The sequence below is a fragment of the Scardinius erythrophthalmus genome (assembly GCF_964197995.2).
Source record: "Scardinius erythrophthalmus genome assembly, chromosome: 7".
Lineage (NCBI taxonomy): Eukaryota > Metazoa > Chordata > Actinopteri > Cypriniformes > Leuciscidae > Scardinius > Scardinius erythrophthalmus.
Genome location: NC_138227.1, coordinates 45779907 through 45802796, shown reverse-complemented (window position 1 = coordinate 45802796; position 22890 = coordinate 45779907). Strand labels below are relative to the sequence as shown.

The 22890-nt window shown below is 41.9% G+C and overlaps 1 protein-coding gene across 1 annotated transcript; it reads left to right on the top strand.

Annotated features, from left to right (window-relative positions):
- The first annotated feature begins 2102 nt into the window (after positions 1-2102).
- kpna4 (karyopherin alpha 4 (importin alpha 3)) lies at positions 2103-21944 on the top strand. The gene is made up of 17 exons (XM_081371632.1): positions 2103-2538; positions 3688-3732; positions 3834-3923; positions 4016-4045; positions 5539-5591; positions 7754-7849; positions 7943-8028; positions 9040-9126; positions 10921-11090; positions 12326-12370; positions 12446-12577; positions 13212-13340; positions 14511-14615; positions 15865-15936; positions 16015-16177; positions 18882-18976; positions 20155-21944. Exons 1-17 carry the CDS (start codon positions 2470-2472, stop codon positions 20251-20253), a joined length of 1566 nt encoding a protein of 521 aa, XP_081227758.1. The 5' UTR covers positions 2103-2469; the 3' UTR covers positions 20254-21944.
- Positions 21945-22890: the final 946 nt, after the last annotated feature.

Here is a 22890-nt window from a genome sequence, read left to right as displayed (position 1 = left end):
GTTAACAATTGGTGGTGTTGGGGGTACTCCGGAAGATCTATAATGTCTCAGGGGGTACATGCCTGTTAAAAGTTTGGGAACCACTGATCTAGAGTCCAGAGAATTCACCTAGACTGGTTTGTTTCCGATCGGGCGAAAAACCAGGGACTAGTTCGCAAAAGTAGGTTTTGGACAAAATTCGACATAGCAGAAAATGTTTCCTGCCTAAATGGAGATAAAAATCGGAGACAGCCATTTTGTCCGCCTTGAGCCAGGGATCACAGTGGTGTAAGACACTTGAGTCTAGGACAAACAGTCTAAGAGTTATGAGCGATTTTGTACTTTTGGTTGCTGTAGCGCCACCTATGGGCCATTCGGGGCCATACTCTGATAGGTTCTCACCAAATTGAGGCCTGCCATCTGGCCAGGTTTCACGTCTCTAGGCCTTACGGTTTGCCCTGCACGATGTGTTTTACGAATCCTTACAATTACAATAGGGTTTCAGCATTTCATGCTCGAACCCCTAACGAGAGGTGACAAATCCAATCAAAACCCAGAAAAAAACACCAATGCCACGATGGCCCCTTAGAAAAGCCAAAACTGGAGGTAGTTTAACAGAACAAACTAGACTACCAACCCCCAAACTCAAGACTGAGACGAGGACCCAGGCCTTTGGCATCTTCGAAAGGCAAGAACATTCTCAAAACAAATATGAGAATTGGTCCCTTACCCCCCAAAAAACGATCCTTTTCCTGGGGGCATCAAACCTTTCAAATTAGCCCAAATTAGAAAATTACAAAATCCAAGTGGTAAGTTACCCGGGAGCAAGACTAGAGCATGCTTATCACATTATAAACAATAAGACAGTAACAGCCCCAGAGGTCCAGATCGTCATCCTCAACTTCGGTATAAATAACCGTGAGCAACGAAATGTCACAATCCTTAACAAAACGGTGGAGAGATTATCGGGAGCAGCCAAACTGGCATTTCCATCGGCACTCATTTTCTTCCAGCTGATAAATTATGACAAGATGCTACCTCAGAGAAAATCTGGACTTTTTAAATGAAATCAACCATTGTAAATGCTTACCATCTATATATTTTCTCTGTTATACCCTTTGAATTATATTTTTAAAAACTTCCTGTCCCACCAAGATTTTTTATTAACTTATGTTATGCTAATGTTTAATAACTTAACTTAACTAATAACTTAATACACAACTTTAAAAGAACCTTAGTGAATGTTCTGGTTATGTTCCCTGTTGGGAATTGCTGGGATTATACAATGATCATGTAAGCGATAAACAAGATAAATAGAAGATAAAATGCCAGGGGAGAGTGACTGTCAAAACAGGGAAATACAGATGAAAAATAAACAACATAAGTTCGAGGAGAGAGAGAGAGAGAGAGAGAGAGAGTGAGAGAGAGAGAGAGAGAGAGAGAGAGAGAGAGAGAGAGGTGCGCGCGCGCGAGACGCAGAGAGAGAGAGAGAGAGAGAGAGAGAGAGAGAGAGAGAGAGAGGCGAATCTGCCGTCTCGCTTTATTTCCTTCCCAGTGATGTCTCAGGGTTTGGCAAAGGTGAATTTGGGCTTTCTGTCAAACGCAGAGCGCCACCTGCCGGAGATATTACACTACCTCCTGACAACTTCAACAACAATAATACTATTAATAATAATAATAATAATAATAATAAATCGGCAAATTAAATACAGTAGTGAAATTATTTAAATGAAAAAATCTAACAGTTTTACTGCTTGCGTAGTGATGGGCACTTTCGAAACACGCTTCACGAAACCTTTACGAATCTGTCGTTTCGAATCAGTGTTTCGGAGCGTGTGTTAAACTGCCAAAGTCACGTGATTTCAGTAAAACGGGGCTTCGTTAAGAAACGTTCGTGGTTCACCGCTGGGGGGCGATGATCTGAAGTCTGAAAATTCAACTTGATATTTAATCTTATTAAATGATTAGTTAATTGCATTTGACAGATTTTTACTTTAAATAAAATATTTGCAATGGGTGTTTTTATGCATGTTTTGCACTGTTCCGATCAGCAGGGGTCACCAGCGTGTGCGATTCGAACGCTTCGAAACAGTGAATCATTTTGCGACGCAATCGGTTCAATTGATTCGAAGCTTTGAAAAGCTTCGTTTCTCCCATCAGTCGCTTGCAGACACAGATTCGTTACAAACTATATTCTCTTGTAGGCGATTCCAGAAGCTTTTTCCGTTCACAAAACACAGAGAAATAATCGCTTCATTCGCGCACGCGACGCGATCACACAATAGTGCTATAATACAGCGCGTCCCGCACTCCCCCGTTAATCTCCGCACGCCTCGCGAGGCGGTGCCGCTCCACCGGCAATCCCAGCATACACCGCGCCTCATTAGCATAAAACATTCCGGTGTCTACAAGAGCCGAGCGAACACATTCAGCTCCAGAAAACTGCAAATACGCTTAAATTAAAGATTATATCCACACACATCGGCAAACATGAGCGACAGCGAGAAACTGGACAAGCAGCGGCTGAAGAACTTCAAGAATAAAGGGCGCGATCTGGAGGTAAAGACGCGTGTGACGTCGAGCAGATTTACAGACACTTCACGAATAATCGCGCAAGCATCCGCTCTCGAGCTCTCATAACACGGTTTGTGCTCAGATCTGAGCGTTTATGTGAGAACGGAGAGGTTGAATCAGCCGAACTTGTGATGTGAAGGTGTTAGCCGCGCGGCTAGCTCGCTGTTAGCCTCGAGCTAAGCTAACGCGCGTCGCAGCTCTCCATTAAAGTGCGTATTTGTCACCAGTCTTTAAAACAAGCGCAGAGATGTGCTCGGATGGGTCGTGGTGTGTGATTCTGGGCTCGGTGTGTGTGTGGCGGTCGTCGTGTGTGAGTCCTGCAGTGAGTGTGTTAGCATGAGCTCGGCCTGCTGCACAATAACATCCTCCGGACGCCTTTCTGCTGCGTGCTCGGGCTGAACGCGCTCAAAAGGGCAGATTATTAATAGGCAGTGTGTTTACTGAGATCGGAACCGTCGTGTCGTGTGTGTGTGTGTGTGTGTGTGAGAGTCACCAGCAGTTATTCTCTTTTACCGCATCACATTGACGCGAACAGCGCCCTGCGCACATCAAAACACCGCGCCTCTCCTCTAAACAAGCCCGGGGAGATTCCTGAGTGTGTAACACATCCCAACCAGGGCTGTGCATAACAGTGTCGTCGGCATGAAGATGTAATGAACAATTAGAGCACACTTGAGGTGATTAGTTAAAAAAATAAATAAAAATAGAGAACGCTAGAGGTCCCAGGACTGACCCTTGAGGAACACCCTTTCCAACAACTAAGCAGTCAGTCTGAAACCCTTGAAAACCAACACAGTGTTGTAGAAGATTAGCATTAAACCAAAGAAGCTAGTTAGAACTCTCGTCTAGACGTGTTTAAAGTAATAATTAAGGTTATTGTTTGGCTTTGTGCTGGATTCAGGTAGACTTTTAACAGACTTGTATCAAGTGTAGTCAAATGACAATCTTCTACATCTTTCATTTTGAGGCGATGTGAGATCGGATGACATGAAGAGCTGGAAGTGCATGTAGAATGATTGTTTCCTCATAGCTAAAATGCGCAGGTCGGGTGGCTCATCTGTAGACTGACGTGTGTGTGTGTGTGTTATTGACTGGTTATGATCAGTAATGATGCTTCTGGTTTCTCCTGTGCAGACGATGAGAAGACAGCGCACAGAAGTGGTGGTGGAGCTCAGAAAGGTAAGAGTTGCTCAAGTGTTTGATTGACCGGTCAGAAGTGTTTACACTGTAAACGCAGTGTGTGTGTGGACGCCTGAGCAGCTGGTGTGTTTCTCCTGCAGAATAAGAGAGACGAGCACCTGCTGAAGCGGAGGAACGTCCCGCACGAGGACGTCTGTGACGACTCGGACGCCGACGGGGACTTCAGGACCGTAAGCACTACTGCTCCGTCTCTGTCTTAATGAGGAACTGAATTTGTAGTAATTATTGCTGTAACAATTTGTGTTTTTTTTTTTTTCAATAGCAAAACACTTCGCTTGAAGCAATTGTGCAGGTAAGTCATGCATTTTTTAAATAGTGTTTAAATTAAAAATATGTGCACAATGTGATTTTGATGATTGGGAAATGTTTGTAGTGAGTGAATCTCATGAAACGTGTCTGGCTCTTATTTCCTCTAATACAATTAAGAAGTAGATTCTTGTGTAATGAAAATGAAACCAGTTTTAGGACTTGTTTTGCTTTCTTTTTTTCTTTTCTTTCATATTTAGATTCCCAGTCTTACATTATATAAGTTGATTTGATAAATAAAAAATAGTTTAGACAGATTTCACAAAAGTGCTGTACCTTACATAGTTCTGATCCATTTTCTCAATGTTTTTAACCTTAAAACAAAAATTCTAAGAGTTTTAGGTTTACAGTGTAACAACATCATGTTTGTGGTTTTAAATGTAAAGATTTCGCATCCTGATGATGTGTGTTATGTGGAAATAGTTCAGTCTCAAACACACATCTGATTCAACTTTTCTGAATGCCACTCTTCCATTGTTACCCTTCAATCTCACTCTACGCGTGTGATACTTTTTTAAATATAACTTCTGAGTGTATTCGTCTGATAGAGGAAAGTCATGAACGCTTAGGAGGACTTGATGGTGAGTGAAATCATGGGCTAATTTTATTTTTGGGTGAACTTTCCCTTTAAAGGAGAACTCCGGTCAATTTTAACATTGAGCTCATTTTTTTGTTTACATTTTTTTTTATACATATCTTTCACATCTACTGCAGTCAGATCCACTCGTGTTCACTCGGAAGGAATCACTCACATTTTCTGTGCACTTGTAATGACACTTAAAGGATGTTAAGAGGCTAAAAGCAGGTTTAGTACTTGCCCCATTGAAGTCAACAGGGTGCAAATTTTAAAAATAGAATAACTCGGTGTAGGCAACACCGATTTTTGTCGTTGTTCTCTGTATTGACAGCACTCCAAATGTACAATAAAATGAGCTCAATGTTAAAATTGACCGGAGTTCTCCTTTAAAGCCTACATGTAAACATTCACCACGCTATTTAGATAATCAGCTTGCTGACGATTCTGGAATTGTCGGTCAAATACAGGCCATTTCCACTGTGTATAAAGCATTCAATACGCTTCAAATGATTATTCATATTTGTAAATGTGTAGTACTTTAGTGACAAGGTGATTTAGCTGTTGTGGAAAAACTAATAAAGAATATCAGTCGCTGCAGCAATCGTCCACCTCTCCGGCAAAAACTCCCGATGGTAAACACGACTTGAGAGGGCATTCGTGTCAAATATCCGACTAGGAAACTTGCATTTACGATACTTCCGATAGCATGAGAGATTCTTCCGGCGCTCTCTGCGTTCTGTCGAAGGCATTAAACCTCTGGATTCACTCCATCCACTACATGCTGGAGGCGTTTCGTGAGATTCACCCTAAAGGCTGTTGCTCTGGGGAAATGGCTAGTGCAGGGCATTGAGACATGTTGCTGTTGGTCTTCATATAACGAGGCGTGTGATGGTTGTTTGCAGAATGCCACCAGTGATAACCAGGGCGTTCAGCTCAGCGCCGTTCAGGCCGCCAGGTGAGTCACGGCCCATTCAGCATCAATGTTTTCTACTTGTTGTAAAATGCCTGAAGAGTGAATCTTATCCTCCACGAGGGCCAGACATGTAAGCTCTGCTTGATATTGCGCTGCCAGAGAAAGCACATCTAAAATCGCCCGCGTGTGTGAAACGCACTTTACTAATAAACTCGACGAAGTATAACAAGCACAAACTGTGTTAGAGAACTTTACATGCAAGTAAAAAGGTAGGATGTCTTTCCCACAGCGTTTCTACTTTACCACAGTAATGAATGCGAATATAATAGGCCTACTGAAACACAGAGGTGAGTATTAACAAAGTACATTTACTTTGTTACGTTTACTTGAGTATTTTTTTGGTAAAATTGTACTTTTAAGAGTAGATTTAAATGTGGGTACTTTAACTCGAGTACATTTCTAATGTAAAAACTGTACTTTTACTTCGTTACGTTGGGCGACGTTCCTCTCGTTACTTTATTTTAACTCTACCTTGTCTGTGGACATCGTTCATTCAAAGCCGGTGCTGGATAAACAGCGTGCGTGCGACAGTCGGCTATTATGACAGCGGTAATGGACAATTCCGCTTCCAACCTGTAGGGCGACCGAAGAGGAAAGGTTCCTCAGTGTTGCTTTAAATGCGTAGTTTATATCAAGCGCGCGCTGTATCTTTTTTCTGGGCATGAGCGATGCTCAGTTCACAAATGAATCACTCTTGAGTCGATTCTGTTCAAAGACTTCATCAAACAAGTTGGCAGATCTGTCTAAATCGGTTTGCGAATTAGTTTGAATGAACTGTTCAGTTCCTGCACACACTGAATCGTCTGAAGCGCTTTCACACTCGACTCGGAGTTACTCATTGTTTGCCAGCGATGAAGTTGAAGTGATCTTTATTAGTTGAACATCTTTGTATGCTGTTTATTTGCATTACCTGTTTTTTGGACGTACATTAATTTATACATTAAATAAGCTACCATTGTCCACAGTTTATGAAATGAACACCCGCCATCCCGCGGTAATGTGTGTGCCAAACTCTGCAGAGTCACTTTATTTCGACATCGTCTTACAATCCAAATGTAGTTGTATAAGTTACTATTATGCAAACCAAAGGACAGACAATGGTTTTCGGGCTACAGATGGCAGAAATAATGCTCGTCTCTTGTTTTTTTTGCAAAGATAAGATCTGATTATGATAATAATAGTCATTTAAATTAAAAATATTTACCGTATACCGTATTTTCCGGACTATAAGTCGCTCCGGAGTATAAGTTGCATCAGTCAAAAAATGCGTCATGAAGAGGAAAAAAACATATATAAGTCGCACTGGACTATAAGTCGCATTTATTTAGAATTTTTTTTCAGAAAATCCAAGACTAAGAACAGACATTTAATCTGGAAAGGCAAGTTATTTAACTACACAGTAGCACACAAAACAACAGGCTGAGTAACGTTAGGTGTCCGGTATGTTAACGCAACACATCAACAGTTATTCAGCTACACAATAGCATAAAGAACATATACCTGGGAGGCTGAATAGGCTAAATTAACATAAGCCAGCGAGTCTAACAAGCAAGTTACCAGTAAACAAGTTCACAAGCTCCCGCGATCTCATTCCACATCATTTTCTTCATCCTTGGTGTCGCTTCTGAACAACTCCGCCAACTAGAGCGCCCCCTCGCGGCTGTAGACGGTAATGTTTTCTCTTGGGTCATCTCAGTCTGAATTAATTTTGATATATGTCGCACCTGACTATAAGTCGCAGGACCAGCCAAACTATGAAAAAAAAGTGCGACTTATAGTCCAGAAAATACGGTAAATAATATCATGATATACATAGGCCTATATATGATCTTAAGTAACTAGCTACTTGAGTAGTTTTTTCATTGGATACTTTTTATTCTTATTCAAGTAACTATTAAGATTATTACTTTGAGTAAATATTTCTATAAGTACTTTTACTTGAGTACATGTTTTGGATACTCTACCCACCTCTGCTTAAAAGTGAACCTAAGGAAGAAACGTGCATAATCCCCTGTGAAAATGGGTGAGACGTGAGTGAAGATTTGGGAAAAGAAACAATAGACTCCAGAGTTTGAGGAGCTTCCTGTAGTGTGTGACTCACTGTTAACTTGTGTGAGGTAATAATCGTGTTGCTCGTCCTGCAGGAAGCTTCTGTCGAGCGACCGCAACCCTCCCATAGACGACCTGATCAAGTCTGGGATTCTGCCCATCCTGGTGCACTGTCTGGACAGAGACGACAAGTAAGACCCGTGTCCTGCGAGTGTGAGGCGCTCTTATGTTGTGTGTGTGTGTTTCTCGTGCTCATGTGTTCCCCCTCTCTCTGTGTTGTGTAGCCCGTCTCTGCAGTTCGAGGCGGCCTGGGCTCTGACCAACATCGCGTCGGGCACGTCTGAGCAGACGCAGGCCGTGGTGCAGTCCAGTACGTTACCCTGATGCTCCTTCACACACTAATCTGAGCTCACGTGCTGAAGTAGCAGAAGCTGACAGAGGAACATTAGTAGTGTTGGCTGACTAGTCAAAAGAAATCAGCTAGTGATGTGTACATACAGCTGTGGACTCCTTTAAGGCCCTGATATACTCGAGGTGGAGGTCTTTTTCGGTCTTTGTTTAGGGGTAAAACGAAGTGGTTACTGTTAGTGAACATCTGACTCTGCCCACACTGATGAGACTGTGTTTCCCCTACCATTGTTTTGGCGGGCGGCCCGCCCCTGAAAGAGACAAAAATATATTCACAGAAAAGATGGACTCCATGATTTTCGCGATATAGCAGTTTAATTACACTTGAAATCAATCACAATAAAGACTAGTGTGTGAATATTAAACCGCAAAAAGACTATTTAAATACGAATCCTACATTTTCTGTGTGAATGAATGGTGCAGACGACGCAGTTTCATTTACCTCACACACACTGAAGCATGTGTGACGCTCACGCTGTTTGTTGCCTATATGAGGACACGAATGCATGAACTTCATCTCCAGACTCTGGATCCGCTCAAAGTCACTTTGTGAGCGTTTAACCGCTTCATTTGAAAAAAAAACTATCGTCATGTCAAACACACAGAAACTCAAAGGTCTTCACGGCCACCCGTCAAAATAAAAGTTTGGTTTAACTTGACAGACATATATTACTGTTGTGCAGTAGAGTTTAGTTAACACTAGTTTCGGGGGATCTACCGATTTTGCTTGGTGTATCGGGGCCTTTAAAGAAGTTCTGAGTGTCCGTTTACCAAGTGCTCATGGTTTCAAAGGCTGCTGTTTAATTAAATATGTAGACTCAAACTGTGTGTTTCACAGAGCGAAGCACAGCACTAGATCCTCTATAAGCTCTGTTACAGCTCTAATGTATCTGTCAGCTTCTCGGTTCACTGTAGATGCAGCTCATCACAAACTCCATCTGCTAGTCTTTCTTATCTGTGTGTGTGTGTGTAGATGCGGTCCCTCTGTTCCTGCGGCTGCTGCATTCCCCTCATCAGAACGTGTGTGAGCAGGCGGTTTGGGCTTTAGGCAACATCATCGGTAAGTGATGAACTCCACACAAGAGTTGCTCTCCGTACTGGAGCGTTATCATGAGATGATGGGATTTGACACGAGTCAACCGGTCGCCACACTACTCATCTCGCAGTCGTGTGTTTCTCATCCTGAGGGTCATGTGGTCTGCTCACACTCGTGGAGCGGAGTGACTGAGGCTAGTGCTGGGCGGTGTGACCAATCCTTCATATCACACTGTTTTTCAATATTATACCGGTTTCATGGTATATGAATAAAAAAAAAAAAGTTTTATAAAGCATGTCTGGGGTAAACCACATTTTCTACTGATTGAGAGGAAATACTGATGTAGATTGAATGCTAGTCATGAGTGAATATTGTAGAGAAATCCCACACTAGTATTGATACAGGTTTGCAAGGCCCCACAATATCATGCTGTTTATAAAGAGGTGCCAGATTAAATTACATGAAGATAACATCAAAACTTTAAGTTAGTCAGTTCCCTTCAAACACACATTCATATAAAAACACCCGCGCCGTGTTTTGACTTTGTTACGGTCAGTGCTCATGTTTACTCAGCGATGTCTAAGCCTTTTGGAAAATCTATTTGTGGCGTGCAGTGTTGATATTGTGAACCAATGTATGGGAAAGACTAATATAATTTGACAGCTATCAATTATAGTTTAACCTCTCCATCTTCACCATCAGGCTCAGTAACACACACATCTGAGCAGCACCAGTGAACAGTGAAAAGACCCTCTCAAACAGTGTCACGCCGCGTTCCCAGCGCTGTTTAAGCGACATACACTGGTGTTGTAGATTTTTCCCTAAACCTAATTTGACGTCAACTGGATGCTAATCCTATACTCTAGCGCGTCTACACATCGACGCCGGCTGGATGCTAATCCTATACTCTAGCGCGTCTACACATCGACGCCGGCTGGATGCTAATCCTATACTCTAGCGCGTCTACACATCGACGCCGGCTGGATGCTAATCCTATACTCTAGCGCGTCTACACATCGACGCCGGCTGGATGCTAATCCTATACTCTAGCGTGTCTACACATCGACGCCGGCTGGGTACTGATACCTGTTCCCCTAACTAGCTTGCTTCCTGCGCAGGAATAATCGACAAACAGACCTTAGCAAATGTCCTCTAAATGCTTTAATCACGTCAAGCGGATCTCTCGAGCAGTTCTCAGGGAATCTCCCCCAAGAAGAAGCAAGGACAAATTCCTTTGAGAATCCCACCAGCTAACACGAATACAACAGTTTTTATAGAATAAGGAGGTATGGCAAAAATGTCATGCTGCATTACATAATTTCCCCACAATTTGATTGGTTTTCATAGACAAACCCTTCTGTTACCAGGTAAAGCAAACTTTCTTTTAATGATTGCTTCATTGTTAATCACAAGGTTCTAACCTAGTCATCTGTCTAGTTTCACTTCCCATTTTTGTTATTTTTACGCTCACACAGCCAAAGTCAAAGGGGTATGGCAACACAACATACAACATTCAGAAACACAGGACAGAACGTTTTAGCACATTGTGTTTCAAAGTGTTATCATGTTAGGCCTGAAAAAGGAAGTAAGATTAGATGTTAGAGACATGGTTAGTTTAATATACAGTATCAACTATTCTATCCACACTGGTCTTGCGGTATATTAAACATTCATATCATAACAAAATAAACTTTGCCATGACCGCCCAGCACTAACTGAAGCTGTGTGTCGCATGTCAAACCCCGGGTCATGTTGGTGTAGCTGTTGCGTGTTGTGAGCAGAGGCTGAGATGATGATGATGATGGCTGTGTGTTACAGGTGATGGTCCTCAGTGCAGAGATTACGTCATCAGTCTGGGTGTGGTCAAGCCGCTCCTGTCCTTCATCAGCCCCTCCATCCCCATCACCTTCCTCCGCAACGTCACCTGGGTCATGGTCAACCTGTGCCGCCACAAGGACCCGCCGCCGCCCATGGAGACCATCCAGGAGGTATGAGTGTGACGTGTGTCTGTGCCGTTTCACTGCTAGCTGCTAACAGCTGCCACGGGCCGAGAGATCGGGTCGCTTGTGGGGATGGGCATTTCTCAAAAATATTGCATTCGAATATTTGGGCTTTTAAAAATCAAATATTCGTTTATTTAAATGTTTAACGAGAAGGACGTTATTTTAAGTTTTTGTCACCATTTCTGAATGAGCTAACAATTAGGCAATATACACATTACGTTATATATTAAGGTTTTCTTTGTTAAAACGTTAAACAATGTGTGAAAACAAAAAATATATATAGATTTTTTTTTTTTGGTCTGTTTCTAGTCGGCAAGTTTAAATGTCCTGCGAGCTGTTTTCTCTCCATCTGTACACTTCTCATCAGGGCTGTGTTCACAATACACATCGTTTCAAAGCAGCTTTACAGAAATGCATGAGTCCACATATATTATATATATATATTATATATGAGAAACAATGAGCTCATTGAAGTAATGAATACATGTTTGTTAACGGATGATTAGGACATGTAGATAATTGTAGCATTGGCGCATCTGAAGTCCTCGCAGGAGCTGGCGATAATATTGAAAATTTAAAGTGAGATAATTGAACTTTTAACAGTCAATTAAAATCAACACCGTTTAATGCACTTGCACCGTAATTACAGCGGCGTGATGTTATGAGACTAATGTTTTAAACATTATTTTGAATATAGAGATGTGAAATGATGGAAAAAATTAAACTACAATTAAATCTGAAACTAAAGCCTCCAGTAAGTAGTGTAAAGTCATTAGGTGTGTTAAATGTGACGCTGTGCAGACCGACCGGTGTATGACATCACGGTACTGCGAGAGCAGACGACACTGATCGGTCTGCACAGCTTCACCTGTAACACACGCCTCATCTTAATGAGCGAGTTATTGAATCATTCATTCAAGCGATTCTTTCAAAATGGCCGATTCATTCAGGAACAAAGCGACTGTCTTTACAGATGGACCATTTCATCATTCGCTCAACAGCTTCGTTCAGAAATGCAGATTCGGTCAGGAATGAAACCCCATTTGCACTCATGCCCTCAGTAGACATGTTTGTGGTCACTTCTAGTGCTCGATGCTGTCAAACATTGTAAATGGAGACTGCAACTGACACTTCATGATTGGATTATCAGTCTCTGTAAATGTAAACTTGGTTTGTTTGTTGGTGTAAACTTGGCTAATCTCTTGTCTGTCTTCTCACAGATTCTTCCTGCGCTGTGCGTGCTCATTCACCACACTGACGTCAACGTAAGTGCTGCTCTGGTCATGTGACTGTCACTGGTGTCATGTGGGCACACAGGTTTAACTCTGAGCTCTGTGCAGATCCTGGTGGACACGGTTTGGGCGCTGTCGTACCTCACTGACGCAGGCAACGAGCAGATCCAGATGGTCATCGACTCCGGGATCGTACCGTACCTCGTCCCCTTATTGAGCCACCAGGAGGTCAAAGTGCAGGTATGGAAGAGCCTTTTGTATTGATGTGACTTCAGAGATTGCGACCTGTTCTCTCTTCAGGGTTTGTACAAGGTGCTCAAATGTAAAAAAGTCAAATACTTTAAGTCCTGGAAAACCCTTGAAAACAGCCATATTTATGAAAAGGGTCTTAAGTGCTTGAATTATTGAAAGACAATATATGTGAAATTAGTGTTTAATTTAATCGATAAAACAATATTTTCACGCAAAATCAACTCTGCTTGATATATAAATATCCAAGTATATGATACAGCTTTCAGTCTTCAGGTCAATGAATCATATATTCATGTGGGGAAAAATCAGTTTGAATAAGGATATCTTTGCCTTAGTATCCTTTCAGTGGTTAAAGTTACCACGATCATTGCATGTGCTGCACTTTAGTTGTACCATTTTGTTTTATTGGTTTATTTTTATTTACCTTTTTTTATTTAAAGGTAATAAAGATATCGTTTGATTAGTGAGGTCTCTGATTGTATTCCTTAAACCAAAAAAAAATAGTGGTTAAGTCCTGTAATTTGATTTTCCAGTACCTGTACGAACCCTGTGTCTTCCTCTTCACTCATTAAAGCGATTAGCGTGTGATGCCTGTCTATAACGGTCTGCTTTATGGTTTCAGACGGCAGCGCTGCGAGCGGTGGGGAATATCGTGACGGGAACTGATGAACAGACTCAGGTGGTGCTCAACTGTGATGCTTTGGGTCACTTCCCAGCACTGCTCACGCACCCCAAAGAGAAGATCAACAAGGTAACCGGAAATGTGGACCATGTCAGGATCCACTCCAGGGCTCGACATTAACGCTGAAGGGGCAAGTGAAAGAGAAATCTACTTGCCGGACCGGACATGTAGCCTGATTAAAACGTCAATAACAAAAAAATAACTAGGAAATCACCGAAACGCAGGAGTGATTCTGCAGTCATTTAGTGTAAGTGGCGATTGATAGTGAATAATAATATAATGTAGTGACGGTAACAAGGTTGTGCTGTTGAGCCTCCCTCAGCTTCATGAGGAGAAATGGAAATAAATGAGTGCAGCTCACACGAAGACACTGTTAACCTACGAACAAATCTTTAGAATGAATGATTCAATGACTCGGTCATTAAGACGGTCACCTGCCGCCACCTACTGGTAACAAGTGACGTTTCATGTTGAAGTCTCATTTTTTTTTTTCAACATTTTCTTATTTGTAAATTCAAGAAATATGAAGAAAAAAAAAACATTATTTAATGCAGTTGTAAGTTTTCAGTGTAAATTACTTAAATTAAATTGGCAACAGCCCTATAGTGTCATTTATTCTAATTTGTTAAAATTTTAGAATTTAAAATGAAAGATGCAGAATATATTTAAAACAATTTGTGAAAAAATGCCCTTTATAAAGGTTAAAATATCATAAATATGCAGATTTAAATATCAAAGCTGACTGAACACTGATGAGAATATTGCTCAAGATTTACTATTAGCGCATGAAACGGCTTAATGTCGAGCCCTGCACGTCTGTAATAACTGTAATATCATGGCGTACGTGATGTTGGATATGATGACAGCTGAGGTGTGGCGCTGGCACGAGTGACGCCTGAGTAGTGTTAGATCAGCATGTGTTTAATGTTCAGCTCAGAGTAATGTGTGAGTGTGTGTGTGAGTGGCTGATGGGTGCGGGTGTCATACACACAGTGCTGATACAGGAGTGCATCTGAGGCGGGCCGCTCCCCGCGAGGCCTGTCCGCGGCCTGGCCGATGATTAGAGCCTCAGTATCATCATCCTCACCCTCAGCTCCTCTGCCAGCGTCTCCGCCTCAGCAGGGCCTGTGCATCTCACGCTCGCCCTGAGATCTGATCCACTCGCTCGTCACACGCGTGACCCCGTCATCAGCCCTGACGCTGCTGTGCTGAGTGTGTGTGTGTGTTCTGCTCCCGCAGGAGGCCGTGTGGTTCCTGTCCAACATCACCGCAGGGAACCAGCAGCAGGTCCAGGCCGTCATCGACGCCAATCTAGTGCCCATGATCATTCTGCTGCTGGATAAGGTGGGTGACCCAAACTCATGCACATGCACTTTAGTGTTGATCAATGAATGAGGAATGTTCACTTATCAATTAGGGCTCAGTTCACCTTCATTTTTATAGCGCTTTTCACAATACACATCGTTTCAAAGCAGCTTTACAGCAAATGCATGAGTCCACATTACAATATAGAGTGATCTGTTATCAGAGGAAACTGTCTAAGTTATGCATTTCAGAAATGTGCATATACGAAATCACAGTTAGCTAATGTATTAATTTAAACTAGTAATTTAAGGCAGAAACTGTGAGCTCATTGAAGTAATGAAAATATCAAAGCCAACTATGGTCGCAACAAGTTCCGTCGTTACCAATAGAGTTCAATGGAAATTGTGAAAAACGCACCGAACAACTATTAGTTGATGTATTTGAAAGCAGTTTCGCCAGATGAATTGAATAGCTCTACTTTTAAAGAATTAATCTTTCCAAGATGATTGGAGTGATTTTGTAAGGTAGTGCATCAGCATTGAAAATAATAAACACATTACAAGCACAGATAGAATAGAATTACTAAGCAATAGAAAAAGATGTTTGAAATGAGCAATACTTTGTTTTCAGGCACTGACATTGAATAATCAAATGTAAAAACACTATATAGTCTTTGATTCATGTAATTAAAATAGTGGTTACCACAGTGTCAGTCATCTCAGTTTTGGGAGCGAGTCATGCCTGTGCACGTGTAACGATCATTTAAGAGATTCACTCCTGTGTGTAAATGAAGTTGTCACTCCTGAAACTTTACAGTGCATACGTAGCCAAAAAGTAAGGTTCACTCAAATGCTAAATTTGGTGTTACATGGTGTGGGTCCTGGTCCTTAGCTGAAAATACAGTGTAATGTTAGACACTTGCGCTCTCAATAAAATATGATATTTAAAACTTTAAAGTACTTTAATTCATTAATAATTAGATGTGGAAGCTCAAATGTGTGGTGATCTGGGTTTACCATATTTGATGCTGTTACATATGTCTGACCCTGTTTTATATTTATATATATATATATATATATATATATATATATATATATATATATATATATATATATATATATATATATATATATATATATATATATATATATATATATATATATATATATATATATATATATATATATAGCAATAAACTGATTGTTGCACTCCTGTTATCGCTGATTTAAGTGTTGTCCATGACCCCAGTGAAGCGGCTCATTGTGTCACGCTGTTGTGTTTCTCACAGGGAGATTTCGGCACTCAGAAGGAGGCGGCGTGGGCCATCAGCAACCTCACCATCAGCGGCAGAAAGGATCAGGTGAGCAGCTCGCCGGACACACGTGAGTGTGTGTGTGAGAGGAGCGGTGTTCATGTGTATTCTCGTCTCGTCCTGCAGGTGGCGTACCTGATCCAGCAGCAGGTGATTCCTCCCTTCTGTAACCTGCTGACGGTCAAAGACGCGCAGGTGGTGCAGGTCGTGCTGGACGGCCTCAGTAACATCCTCAAGATGGCCGACGATGAAGCCGAGACCATCGCCAACCTCATTGAGGAGTGCGGAGGTGAGAGTGCTAGAGTGTGTGTGTGTGTGTGTGTGTGTGTGTGTTAGGGGTGTAACTGTTCAAACTAGAGGCTGACATTTTTTCGGGAATCCCACGGGTCACGGGATTCCCGTGGGATTCCTGCAGGATGGGAGTCATCTTTGCTATTAATCACGGGATTTGGACGGTACAGGATAAATGGTTAACGGGAGCAGACGGGAGCGGGAATCAACCAATTAGCAAAGACGACAAAAAAAGAAAAAAGTAAATGCACCATTTTGTAGTTTCATTTTAACCTGTTAAGCCTCACCAGTGAGTCGGCGCACTGAAGCGTTTTTTTTTTTTTTTTTAGTTCAAAGTTACTATCAGATTTAATGTTATACATTGACAAACTATACATCATTAAAAAGATATAATACTCAAGTTTCAGTATTTGACCACTATTGTATTCTGAGAAACTTATAGTGACAGTTATTTCTTAATTTGTGTCAGGAGTTATGAAATGAAAAAATGCGTCGATACCTTTAACATGAATTATGCACGCGCATAATTCATATTAAAGGTATCGACGCATTTTTTCATTTCATAACTCCTGACACAAATTAAGAAATAACTGTCACTATAAGTTTCTCAGAATTCAGCCGATTTCATTCACAAAAAAACTCCTGTGCTGTCGTCATGACAGCGATACACAAAACAACGTCCCTCAGGGCTTTAGCTCAAAAATGTGCAGATTTGGAGAAATATTGATAGATTCTCATAGATTTACATCAGATTTCTATTGACAGGAATAATATTTATTGAATTTATACCCATAATTGGACTTATTATGCAAGAGCATAATTGATGAAAATCGTTAACATGTAATTAAAAAAAAACTATAAATGTAAACTGTTTACTAAACAATAAATGAGGAAAAAGGCAGCTTTATGTGCTGTTTGGGTTTATTAAACTATTGTAGACATGGTGTGAACTATGTTGTTTTTCTTTTTTTGCTGTCTTCCATTTTCTGGAGAAAATCTAGAAACGGGCTCAGCAGCTGGTCTAAAACAGGATGTAGAGCAGATTAAATCAAATTATGTATAATTAACTAAACACTGATTGAAGAAAAAAAATATGGGAGCGGTACAGGAGCGGGAGTCAGTTTAAACAGGAGCGGGGTGGGAGTGGGAGTCAATTTACCAGGAGCGGGATGGGATGGGATGGGATTATTTTTAAAACTTTGGTCTGGGAGTGGGACGGGACAAGATTTCTTTCTATGGGAGTGGGACGGGACAGGAGTGAAAATCCACTCCCGTGTCATCCTCTAGTTCAAACCGGACTGAAAAACCCAGCTCTGGCCCATTGTTGAGGTTAACCTCACTTTACCTTATGTATCACAACTAATTTTGTATCCATGACATTTGATTAAATGGTAATTAGGGGTGTAACGGTACACATGTTCATCCCGTGAATTTACGTGTCTCTTATGCAAGACGAATACAGCACTGTAGCCGAAACACCGTTAACATCGATCGCAATAAGCTCTTCGTTTTACTTTCACTAAAAAACACAGTATAATTTTTCAATTGTCAGTTTGATCGTGAAATTCTTACAATAAGTGCCGTTTGACACTCTTTAAAGGTCATCTAAGCGATGTCACGCGTTATTTAGGCCAAAACATTTTTTTGTCACATCCAGCAAACATCTCACTATCCGCTCGCTGCCTGTCCCCTGAACACACTGTAGATAAACACGCGGTCTCTGTAGACAGCCCAGGCTCTGCAAACGGCAAGAATAACAAACTGGCCCAGCCTGGACCACGAAACATAACAAACAGTGTTCCAGCCAATCACCGACGAGAATGACTTGGGGGTGGGGGGGTTAGTGCGCGTGCACATGAAGGGGGGTGTGGGGTGGGGGGGTTAGTGCGCGTGCACATGAAAGGGGGAGTGTGTGGAGTGGAGGAGGGAGAAGCATGAAGAGGGAAGTTAGCTAGAGGAGAGATGTCCTAGACAACGACTAATATTAAAAATGTATATTCTTGAGAATTTTGATATGGCCGACTCACACGACCAAAGAGACGATGTTCCGATGAACAAATAACAAAGAATAGGGAGAAGGAAACCGAAGTCCCGAATTTACATCGGAAAAGCGTTCAAAAGGTGGCGAACTCCGCCGGACAGGGTAAATCCAGTTGGGTTTTTCTAAATGGTTCATGACTGTTTCAGGAAGGACGGAAGGGAGGGAGGGAGAGGGGACGGGATGAGGAGGAGGGAGGGTTGAGCTAGCCTCTGTTTTGTTTGACGTCACCCAACATCGCTTAGAGCAGCTTTAATGTGGCGTGACGCATCACTACAGGCGCCTGCAAAAACAGAAATATCAAACACTAATCAAACTTTCGTTCATTTTATAGAGGAACATTATATCGCAATAATTCTCCATATCGCCCAGCCCTAACATGTTGACCTTTGGCCTGTTCCACCTCAACTGCATCCTCCAGTTGAAGTCATTACTAAAGCCATTTAATCCCGCTCATTCACTTTAGACAGTTTTGTAAACTAGGTTGCAAAAATGTCATCCTAAAAATAAGTGTGTATGAAATGAACTTAAACGGTTCTAGTTTACTTTGACGACCTCGGGTTAGTAAAGTGCTTCTTTCACTGACTTGTTGAAAGGAAGCAGTTCATGAAGGTGCTGTTGTTGTTGCAAGTGTTTTTGAAGATCTTAATCATTTGTTGCTCAGGTTTGGAGAAAATCGAGCAGCTGCAGAACCATGAGAATGAGGACATCTACAAACTGGCTTACGAGATCATCGATCAGTTCTTCTCATCTGATGATGTAAGTTCCTGCACACATCTCTCTCTCACTCTCTCACTCTCTCACTCTCTCACTCTCACACTCTCTCACACTCTCTCTCACTCTCTCTCACTCTCTCTCACTCTCTCTCACTCTCTCTCACTCTCTCTCACTCTCTCTCACTCACTCACTCACTCACTCACACTCTCTCTCACTCACTCACTCACTCACTCACTCACTCACTCACACTCTCTCTCACTCTCTCACTCTCTCACTCTCTCACACTCTCTCACACTCTCTCTCACTCTCTCTCACACTCTCTCTCACTCTCACTCACTCACTCACTCACTCACACTCTCTCTCACTCACTCACTCACTCACTCACTCTCTCTCACTCACTCACTCACTCACTCACTCACTCACTCACTCACTCACACTCTCTCTCACTCTCTCTCACTCACTCACTCTCTCTCTCTCTCTCTCTCTCTCTCTCTCTCTCTCTCTCTCTCTCTCTCTCTCTCTCTCTCTCTCTCTCTCTCTCTCTCTCTCTCTCACTGTGCAGCTCTTAAAGTGACAGCACTAATATTCCTGTGTCTCTATAACACTCAAACAAGAGACAGAGAAAATCCACTCACTCCTGACTGAATAACTTTTGTAACTATATTTATAATGCATATTTTATTTATAAAGTGCAGTGTTATTTTACATTTCATTAGTTTCTGAATACTGAATCTTAAAACAGTTTTATTTCAATCGTATCTTTGTTCAGTTGCATCTATTTGTTGCGATTTTGTTAATTTTTTTATTTGTTCTTTTTTAATTACCGAGTGTCTATAGTCTTTAATAATGCTTGAAATGTACATTAGTTCGGCTAGTTATTTTTCTATGGTATGTTTAAACCACAGGCAAACGTTCCTTGTGTTAGAGTTCTTCAGCCTGTAGACTCTTGTTCATGATTTCAGCTTCAGTTAAATGTTTTGCAATAAGACTAAATGTGAATATCTAAAGCTGTTGTTTTTTTACCTTATTGGAATCGTAATTAGGAAGCAATCAGAATCGTTATAATTCTAACGATCCCCAACCCTAGCCACGCCCCAAACTCGCGCTATTGGTTGAGCTGCAAGAGATCTGAGCAGACCACACTCTCAGCGTTTAGATGGAGATCAGGAATCGTTCCCCAACCGTAGTCACTCACTGAACCGCTGGCTTCTCTCTTTCAGATCGACGAGGACTCCAACCTGGTTCCCGAAGCCATCCAAGGAGGAACGTACAACTTCAGTTCCCCCACCAACGTGCCAGCAGAAGGGTTCCAGTTCTAGACGCCACGGGACACCTGGAGTTTTGTTTGTGATGCAGCACTCTGTTCAACATTAAAAATAATTAGAGCGAACGAACGAGAGAGAGCGAGAGAGAGAGAGTGTGATGATGATGATATTATTAGGTCCGTTGTGCTTGGCTGATGGGATCCAGCTGCATCTAAACCCAAGAGAAATTGAGTGGAGTTCCTCCCGAAGGAAAGCGTCCCGTCGGCGTTTGAGATGATGATGATGATGATGATGATGATGGCTTTGAGTGGATGCGATGCGAGTGAGAGTGAGTGGGTGAATACTGCGTTTCAAAACACCACCATCTAAACCAAACGCGCTCGGAGCAAACTTCACCAAAACTGCCTGGCGCGTGTCTCTTCAACAAAACCAAACCCAACCAATGGGGGCAACCAAGACGTCTCACATTAGTAATCTGAGGTAAGGACAATAATTGAGGACCTCATCAACAACAAAGAGACACGAACACACTTCTGAGGAGTGCGTGAGTGTGTGTGTGTGTGTGTGTGTGTGTGCGAGTGAGTGAGTGTGTGAATGACCCCTGAGGGGTTGATCTGACGTGCTGGAGAACGGACCCAGCAGACCAGAGCCCTCTCCCGTACGCTAGCGGCGTCACGCTAACGTCTCCGTGCTGCATGTGCGCAAGTGAATGGACGTGATGGTGTGTGTGTGTGCTTGACTGATGAAATGCAGGACTGAATGTAACGAGTCGACATGGGGAAAAAAAATCAAGCGGTGTGTGGAAGGTGACCAATTCAGCGGCAATTTGTGGAGTAGCCCGGAAGAGAGGAGACTAAATGGATTTAAAAAGATAAAAAAAATCACCTTGACTCGGCATCAGTGATCTAAAGAAGACAATGTCATGACTTTAATTCCCCCTTTTCCTTTTAAACCTGATTTCGTGCTGATGACACTGGACTGAGTGGAGTCGTCGAGGAGGATCGGTCGGGGATGTGCGTTCTGTTCCCAGTGTGTGCGTTTCTCCCTCAGCCTGTTTCTTTCCGTCTATCCCTCGTGTCTGCTTTTAATTTCCCAGTGCTGGTGTAAATACATGTAAGTGCACTGTTGTTGTACCTCTGCACAAACACTGCGGACCCTCCTCTGAGCGGGTCACGTGATCATGTGTGCGGGGGGTTCAGGCGCGTATCCTTTGCATGTGCTAAACTGCAGCATAGTTCATTTTAGTGGGTTTTAGTTTCGTAAGTGTAAACCTCTTTTCTTTTCTTTTCTTTTAAAAGCAAAGTACCTACTGTAATGTTTCTGTGACCATCGTTTTTCTTCCCATTCAAGCCCCCCTCACTGTTCCTGACTGACGAGCAGTTCTACAGCGTTTTGCACATTTGGAGGTGTGTGAACATTAGCAAAGATGGGCGGTTACTCCCACTCAAACACAGTCCATCTTTACTTGTAGATATCCATGTTCAGTGTTGAGCAATATTACAGCAATGCGGACTGATAGCGCTGTTTCCCATCCGTTCTGTTTCTGAACTGTAGAGCTAAATTTGTTTTGCATAACCTCTCGATGGCTATATTATTATGTTTTCTTTACCCCCCCTCCCTCCCCAGCGGCATTCCTTGTTTGCAAATATGTAGTTTCAAAAGAAGACAAAAATAGATGGTGTACCTATCCTGTTGGACATGGACTCACAGGCTCTGTACCTATTCAAATAAATATTCAAATGTGTCGCAGTGGTGCCTCTCTTCAGCTGTCCGCCGTCTGGTCATCTCTGACCCAAGGAAATACTATATAACCCAGTCACTAATGTATTGAAGTGCAGTCACCCCATCCTAATCAAAGTGTTCTGTGTTTTATAGAGCTTTGAACAGGTTTCACTGACATTGAAGATTAATCTTATATAAATGGTAATTATGTTTCTAAGTGTAAACTATTTCCAGCTCACCATTTTTGTTTTATTAAATCTTAATTTTTTTTTTTTTTTTCGAGAGCCTAACTAATATTGATCAGATTCGGACGAGTTTCAGTAGTGTTCAGCTTTGATCTGAATGTCTCTTTAGTCTGTCTGAGACTCATCAGGACTGCGCTGGATTTAAGGCCTGATACTCTACAATCCTCATGGTTATGTTTCTCAGTGTGCCAGTTTTTCACAATGAAAGTAATGAGTAAAGTTTCTGAATTGAAAGAAGGTTGTGTTCTGAGGATAATTAATTCAGGTAATGCTGTTTTATATCAGGTTCATTGTGATTTTATTGGGAATAATAGGGAAAAAGTGCTTGTGCGTTTATAATGTTGGCTTGATCAACTCCTGAGACCATATGTCTGAGTTTAAAGGGATAGTTCACTTTGAAATTAATTTTTGATATGTTTTAGCTTACCTCAAGGGCATCCAAGATGTAGGTGTCTTTGTTTCCACAGTAGTTTCAATTTTGATATTTTTAGGTCAAACCGTTCTTGTCTGTCAGTCATATAATGCAGGTCGATGGTCACTGGCTCAAAACACAAGCACAGAGTCCAAATTAAAACAATTCCCCATCGTCCAAATGAAACAATTCCCCATCATAAGTACACATTGATGGCCTAAGACACGAAACGAGCGGTTTGTGTGAGAAAACGAACAGTATTTATATCGTTGTTATCTCTTGAAAACAGCACACGTCCAAATGATCTGACGG